At 47.0% G+C, this 8,015-nt stretch overlaps 1 protein-coding gene and 1 pseudogene across 2 annotated transcripts; one reads left to right on the top strand and one right to left on the bottom strand.

Moving 5' to 3' along the window:
- Window positions 1–399: 399 nt before the first annotated feature.
- LOC146380905 (uncharacterized) lies at window positions 400–3,481 on the bottom strand. 2 transcript variants are annotated; one of them, XM_084940341.1, is made up of 3 exons: window positions 3,027–3,481; window positions 1,660–1,942; window positions 400–1,306 (listed from the first exon to the last, which is right to left on the bottom strand). In XM_084940341.1, the coding sequence occupies exons 2-3, from the start codon at window positions 1,928–1,930 to the stop codon at window positions 999–1,001; spliced, it is 579 nt and encodes a 192-aa protein (XP_084796467.1). In that variant the 5' UTR covers window positions 1,931–1,942; window positions 3,027–3,481; the 3' UTR covers window positions 400–998. The 2 variants fall into 2 exon arrangements, with proteins under 2 accessions (XP_084796467.1, XP_084796466.1); XM_084940340.1 differs by having other exon boundaries at window positions 1,660–1,939; window positions 3,027–3,480.
- On the top strand, window positions 1,982–6,994 carry LOC146380904 (uncharacterized; annotated as a pseudogene).
- The last annotated feature ends 1,021 nt before the right edge of the window (window positions 6,995–8,015 follow it).

Raw genomic sequence — 8,015 nt, 5'->3', positions numbered from 1 at the left:
GCTTTACAATTCCACTATTCATTCACTCTCACATTCACACACTGGTGGAGGCAGCTGCAGTTGTAGCCACAGCTGCCCTGGGACAGACTGACAGAAGCGAGGCTGCCATATCATCTGCCCCTCTGGCCAACACCAGTAGGCAGGTAGGTGAAGTGTCTTGCCCAAGGACACAACGACCGAGACTGTCCGAGCGGAGGCTTGAACCGCCAACTTTCCGATCACAAGACGAACACACAACTCTTGAGCCACGATCGCCCTGTACAGATGAAGATGGACAGATTAGAGCTTCCTGCCTGTAACAAATCCATTTGTGGAAACCCACAATGATCCACACTAATGATTGTCAGTTACTGAATATGTTCAAGGTTACTTTACAGACTGAAGCAGACACAGTGACAGGAAAGTCATCTTTTATTTTCACGTTGATCAGAGTTACAGAAAGAAACATGAAACAGTCTGACCCTCTGCTCTCTGACACGTTTGACTTCAACAACATGAAAACAGCCAAAATCCTCATTAATCTGTTGGTTTCTGTTGGACTTTTATTCTAATCAGCTCTAAAATGTTTCCATAAAATCTAATAAACTTCCCGTTAACATCAGTGTCCAATGAAAATTCTACAAATAAAGTCATTTTCCTGATTGTTTTGTTCTGAGACTGGAAGTCAGAGATCTTGGTTTCCATCCATCCTGAAGGTTTTCACAGAGCCGACTGTTCAGGTTTGACTCAAAGCCTTGTTTCTGGAACACTTTAGTCCTGAAACCTGCTGAAACTCTGACATGTTCTGCTGTTTGAACATCTTTGTTTGTATAAAGACGCGTAGAAAATCGTCTCTGCGAAAACCTGTGATGTGAAAACCAAACCAAACAGACGAGCCTCGCGCTCGTGTTTCTGTAAGTGGATTGGAGGATTGAACATTGAACTGTATCAGCTGCTTCTGGGTGTTACAGATGATTCCTAATTTGCTCTCCTGTGAGTGCTGAACATCTGGCAGTGCGTCACATCAGCTGCAGCTCCCGTGAAAGGCACGGATCCACCTCGCAGAGAGCGGCGATCAGAGCCGAGCTGGCCTGGGATCCTTTTCTGCGCACCACGTCGATCACCTGTCGGGCTTTATCCGCCCTGCTCCTCACTCCGCCTAAATCCATTTCATCATCGATGATGACGCGGCGCTCCAGGAGTTTATCCAGCAGCTTCCTCAGGACGGGTTCGGACACTCTGTCGATAAACTGAGAGCGAACGGCCGCCAACTTCTCCTCTGCCGAGGAGTCGGCGGCGGTCTTTCGCGGATCGGGACCTGGAAGACCTGTGAGAGAGAGGAGGGCGGATTAATGCCGAGGTCAGAGTGAGGCCGAAGACCTCCGACCACGGGAGCCTCGGCGTGAGGCCGAAGACCTCTGACCACGGGAGCCTCAGAGTTCCTGAGAACATCCAACAAACACGTTTAATCCGGCAGCTCCGACTCGGGCGGCTCCTTCCATCAGCTGTTTGCTCTGAATGCACCTTAAAAGGGAGAGAGACACTCTGCACACACTTCCTGTTTGCACGTCCTGTCACAGCGTGACGCTGCGTGTGACCTCTGACCCTGATGATGTCACCTGAATGTCAAACGCTCAAACGGGTTAAAGGAAGTGCACGCCTGCCCACAGCCTCACTGACCTGCAGGTTGACCCATGACCTTTCGCAGCTCCTTAGCCAGGTTGTTCCTGTTGATCTTCTTAAAGACGCTCTCCATCACCTGCACGGCTCCGTCCATGTCATACTTCTGCACCATCAGATCCACGGCGTCGCACCTCTCCGCCTTCGACAGCTGGTTCACTTTGATGGGCTCGATGTCTCTAAACCGCTCGTTCTTCAGGTTCCACTTGAAGGTCTTGAATTCCTCATCCGTTATGTCGTCCAGGATGTTGACGAGGTCCTGCTCCGTCATCTCGGCTTCCTGCTAGCATCAGAAAACACTGTGATCAGACTCTGATGCATCATGGGTAATGAGCGCACGCGGGTGCAAAGCAATGACGCAGATCCAGCTTTACACTGTGAGAGTGCCGACGTGAACACAGTCAGTGTTAGCAAACATCTCCAGTAATAAATCAGTGCACCACAAAAACATGGACGACTATGACAGAGGCACAGAAAGAGGCGGGGTTTAGTTCAGGAAGGAGGCGTGACCTGGAAGTACCTGCCCTCATCAGCGCTGTCTGAATTCTCCACATGTTATGGACTAAAGGTACTTCAGTGCTTCCTTTATTACCTCCTTTAGCAGAGGACACACTGGAGCATCCTTTGTGAAAGGGGAGGAGCAAACGGCCTCCCCAACGAACACGTAAATATTCAACCATGACCTCTCTGAACTCTGCAATAAAAACTACTTCCTGTAGCTGCACGAACAACATGGGTTCATACAAAGTCTGTATTAAGTGACGGCAACGTGTTCTGTGTGGTCAGTTTGCATTAATGTTCTTTAAACTGGTCAGGATCATCACCCAGTTCAGCTGTGGGTCAGCTGGGATACAGGATGGATGGAGGGAACTTTAAATCCCGTCCACGGCCGTCAGTCCCAAACTCACAGAGATCTTCAAAAAGCAGACGCCAGCAAGGCGGAGCCTAAAGGTGCCTCAACTCGCACACGACTCATCTTTCACAGGCTGTTCTCGTTTACTCGGCCTGCACAAAAACAAAACTTAGAAGCAGCGGACACCCCCGACACCAATCAGGAGTCAGGAATGTCGGCATGCCCCGCCCTCAACCGTTTCCTGTCACTGCAGCTCAAACTGGTTTGAACCTGATCTCAGATTAAAGACAAAGCGATCACACACAGCTGGCTGATGATGAAGTGTGAAAGAAGGAGCAAACCCTGCAGATGTTCTCAGCAGGTTTACAAAGATGGCCTCCAGCTGCTTTTAATCGACACCAGCGAGAGCACAGACGTCAGGCTCGCAGGAAGGAAACCTTCTGTGACGCTTGCCCTCAAAGGCCAAGCCAGAGCCTGACGAGGACCTTCAGGTAGAAACGACAGACACACTCACCTTTCAGCTCAAAGACGGAGCGATGACAGAGAAAGGAGCACTTCCACTCGCTGGTGCCTGTCAGACGGGCTTCAGGGCTGCTGCTCTCCCAGTGTGAGGAGCTGTGATGTGTTCACACTGAGTTTGTCTCTGAACTTTGATTTCAGCTTCCAAAGAAGTGAGCGCAACCTGACACTGGGGGAGGTCTTTCTGTGGAAATGACAGAAGACCTGTCGGATGGCATAGCATCATGTTTATCCACCTCAGCAGGAAACTACACACGCAAATTCAAATTTTATTTGTCACATACACAGCCTCAGTGATACCAACCTGACAACAGCACATCTGCAAACCGACACTTCCACCCACAGGACTCGTGTGCTGTGTTTTCCCCTAATAAAGTGTCACTCTTCAGATAAATGCTGAAAGTGCGTGGTTGATGGTGCGCGCTGTTTTGAACACCATCACACACCTGTGAACGTTCCACTCTCTCAGCACATCCTCAGACTGTTGCATGGCTCTGTGTCGGACGCGTGACTGCGCGCCGTCACGCCGCGAGCTTCTGTTTGAATCTTTCTGCGAGCAAATAGGCGCTAGGATTACAGAGGTTCTACAAAACCTTCATCATCTGGTCCAGTGTGAGTTTAACACCAGCTCTCTGGCCAGTGTGGAACTGGAAACAGAAGTTGGTCCAGGACCTGGTCACCCCAAAATTGTATTAGAGAGAGAAAACCTGAAGAACCTGTTGGACACTCAGCTGCTTTGCTAAATGTGTTCTTGTTTCAAGGACAATCTGCAGGAGGATGCAAGGACCTGACTTGTCTGTGAGAGGAACACACAGCACATCATATCAGCTATCAGAAATCAAACCCATCCAATGGTTCAACGATATTTGGTGTCTGTGTTCAGAGGGGGACAATGATGGCCTCCATGCATCGACATGATGCTGCAGGGATCTTCTCACAGATTGTAGAACCAGGCTGTGCTGTGAGAAGCAGCTACTCGGAGCGAGGCCGTCTCTCCCTGGTCCACATAGACACCAATCACAAGCTAATACGGTAAAATACTCAGTTACAGAGCTCTAACACAAGCTGGGCAGACAGATGCACGTTATGCTATAAAACTGCTCAACTCAACTTTATCTGATGTGTCCTAAAAGTGTATATGATTTTTAAACTTGTTAGAGCACGATTACAGGATGTTTAACAAAATCAGTAACATCGTTAATTGTAGAAAGTCTCGAGCAATCATTCGATATTTTCCATCATAACAAGTCCTCTAAAAACACATGTTCAGTTTCAGGCCTCAAACAGCTGCAGTGTTGTGACGTTGGTGGAGTGGAGGGCTGCTCCGAGAAGGTGAAGGTTTACCTGTTTCATCCTCAGTGTTTGGTAGCTTTGGCATGAGCTCATTTTTTATGAACATCAATTATCCAGCAACACAGTTTGTAACCGTTTTATCATTTATATCAGTTCTTTGCAACAAGCTTGAACTGAAGGGCCGTTTTTATTACCAACTGAAAACTGTACATGAGCTGAAACCAGATCTTTAATCTTCCATGTGTTGCTCCAGAGGTGGGACCAAGTCTCAAGTATTTATCCTCAAGTCAGAGTTGAGTCCGAATCTTTGAATTTCAAGTCCGTTCAAGTCTTTTTTTTTTTTTTTTTTTTAAACAATGTTGCAGTTATATGTTAAATGTAAATAACAGACCATGTGTTCTTTTTGAAATCTGCGTTTATCTCAACACCTGAGGAACTTGCAGAATATACACAAAGTGATCCTGAAATTGCACCTCAGTAATGTACAGCTCAGCTCAGCTGCAAGAAGAGTCACAGAATAAGCATTCAATGAAAAACCAGTACTTCCTGTTCAGACGGGAGACTGTACAGAGCAAACAACCATCGCAGTAAATTTACTGCAGCGTGATTAGCAAGTCCTCTGTCTCGTCGGCTCTGTGTGTGTTTGTGTGTCCATGTGTGAGTGACACACACACACACACACACACACACACACGAAGTGAACAATGAACAGGAATGTGCACTAACTGTTCTGCGTTGCAGTCTGTCAGTCATTTGTAGAATGATGCCACCATAGCTCAACTCGCTCCACTGCAGCTCTCCATGCAGAGCTGCCAAACTGTGGTGGCCACATGAAGCAGTGCAGGAAGACCCAGAGGCGCTCTGTGCATCAGCAGGATCCACATCCTTCCTCTGCCTCTTACAGGAAGCAGCAGAGTCCTCCATCATCACCAGGAGTCACAGGTTACTCTGACTTTGCAGGATCAGATCTGACCAAACAAATTAACAACAGCAAGGAGCCTTTATTACAATTTTAGACAAAAAACTCCCACTAAATTCAGTCTTTACCTTTAACGTTTGTGTCACCTGTCTTTATGTCCCGACAGGATCCAGGATCAAAAGCAGCTGCTGTGAGGTCACTGGATCTGAGGGGGCAGTGATCCATTCGGACACGGATAAAGATTCCAAGGAATCTTGTGTTCAAAGATGCTTGGAGACTCCTGACCAGGCCATTCAGGAAACAGACGGAGGCTTCAGCTTCTCCATGTGGTGACTGAGGGACAGCACTGATCAAAACTATTTTCTCAAATCTGTTGCTTCTCTGAAAGGCTTCCAGACGTCCGGCATCTCCCTCAGCAGCATCCGCTCTGTGCTGTGAACAATAGCTCCTGCTGTTCAGATGTTCACACTGGAGAACTGCCTCCACTTGTCTCAGTGCTGAAGTCCACCTGTGATCACAGCAGCAGCTTCAAACACATCTTTGAATGTTGTGCTTGTGTGCAGCTTAGATAACTTTCAAAGAGAAGGAGATGGTCTCTGACAGCCATCTCTGTGTTTGCCATAGCAGCCGCTACTGTGTCGGATCATCCAAGGTGAAGTCGTGCCAGAGCTCTGATCACCACCATCATCATCATCATCATGTTCCTCACCTGCTCAGTGGGGAAGCTTTCCACACGCTGGCAGCATTGTCACGAATCGTTTGTCTCTGTATTCGTCACATGTAGCTCCAGATTTCTCACAGATTCTGTCACCTGTGTGTGATCCTCTGTAGTGCACAGTGATGCCGAGGAAACCCCTCATGACCAGATGCCCACAGTGACTGAAACACGACCGTCTCACTCGGCTGAGTTTTTAACAGGTTCTGTGTTTGCTGTCAGCTACTGTCAGAAAGTGCTGAAAACTCTTGTTCTGCACAATAGACACGAAAAATAACAGCTTTGTGCTGAGTGTCCATAAGCTGTGATACGGAAGCTGTTGAGGTTCTTCTGTGATCCTCTTCGTCTGGTATTCTTCAAACTGTCAGTAAATCCATCACAGCCTTCATGCATTAGACTTTAAGTTGTTTCTAAATGGACTCATTCTATATTATAGTCATGCAGACTGTTGGAGCCAGGAATCGAACCACTAACCGTCCGATCAGCAGATGACCTGCTCTACCGCCTGAGCTACAGCCAGGAGGTAGAGCTAAGTCCCAAATAAATATGAACACTTATTAAACACTTTTCTCAAAGCTGTGCATGCAGCTCTAACAAGCAATGATCAGCAGCCCTGTTAACAACAACTGACTTTGGTAAATAAACGACAGCTAATGAAATAATAACAGAGTTGTTGTGATTGCCATAAATGACAGGAGAAAGAGCCCGTGTGTAGCAGGGACACTCAGTTACACATTAAGATGGGCAGACGTAGTTAAACATGGCCATGCACTAACTGCAGATTAAGTGTTTGTGAATTGGTGGTAAAATAAATGTTTGTCAGTCTAAGCGGGTTAAATCTACGGGGTGAGTGATGAGAGGAGACAAACTGCCCTGAGTTCAGAAGCTGCTTCCTGAGCGCTCTCATCGTAGCAAAGAGAAGCACCACCCATCCAGCTGCAGCTCGCTCCATCTCCATCTGTGAGTCTGTGTTTTGCATATTGCATTTGGTTTTTTTCTTGACTACTTCATAGTTTATGTACCTGAAAGAAATGAATCACAGGAGCATTTTTGGCCTGACCGTTTGTTTGTTTTGTGTTATTTTCTTTTTAAAAATCTGGTTCATCTGATTGGCTGTGATACAGCTCACGTGCACATACGTACGCAGTGTGGTAAGAATGAACGAAATGAACTAACAGTGCGCACGTTTTTATGTGATATGTGTGTTACATTTTAGATTTGGGGTAAAATATCAAGTCTTTGAAGTAAACAGGTTCAAGCCCAAGTCATTGGTTTAAAAGTCCAAGTGAAGTCTAAACTTAATGACACCAAGTCATGTGACTCGAGGCCACACCTCTGGTTGTCACTGCAGATCTTTGATGCTGAAACTAACAGAGCAAAACTGCGTTCTGATCTTCGTCCTCGTGGCCTCGTCAGTGTACAGATGTGTCGTTGTCACGAGGTCAGCGCAGATCATGTTTGAGGAACAGGGAGAGCGAGTTCCCTCTCTGCCACCTTCAGAGGTCAGTCGTTTGTATATTATTATCTGACTGCGTGGTTAGATCTGATACTGATCGGAAACATAAAATACCTGAAATCCAAAATAAATTCAGATGTATTTACAAAGTAGGAGGATTTTGGTGCAATGTCTGGATTACAGTAACATGTACCAGGATGTCCTTCACTCACTGGGGGAGGACGGCCTGATGTCATTCATGTCTTTGGCGTCCGCTGGACTCCGAGCAGGTCTGGACCGCATGTTGGAGGACGGACTAACGATCCCACCAGGACAGGAGGAGGTGTCACTGCTGAACAGCTCTGCTGTGTGGGACGAGCAGCTGGACGAGGGTAACTCGAGGTTCCCTATAATCCCCGAAGTATTTTAGCACATCTGGAGATGCTCCTGGTGGTTTTATACACTCTTGGTTTTCAGTTAGCACTGATCTAAATTACTGTTAGAATAAAATGAAAACGAAGGTTGTATTTAACGTAAAGAACGCTTACACATCACTCCACCTGTTCTGGATGAATGAATAGTCTGTGTTTGTGGCACTGACTGGGAGAGAGCTCTGCTGCAC

This window comes from Perissodus microlepis, chromosome 9, assembly GCF_051167445.1.
Source record: "Perissodus microlepis isolate ML-2025 ecotype Zambia chromosome 9, ASM5116744v1, whole genome shotgun sequence".
Classification (NCBI taxonomy): Eukaryota; Metazoa; Chordata; class Actinopteri; order Cichliformes; family Cichlidae; genus Perissodus; species Perissodus microlepis.
This window is presented reverse-complemented; position numbering and strand designations above follow the sequence as displayed.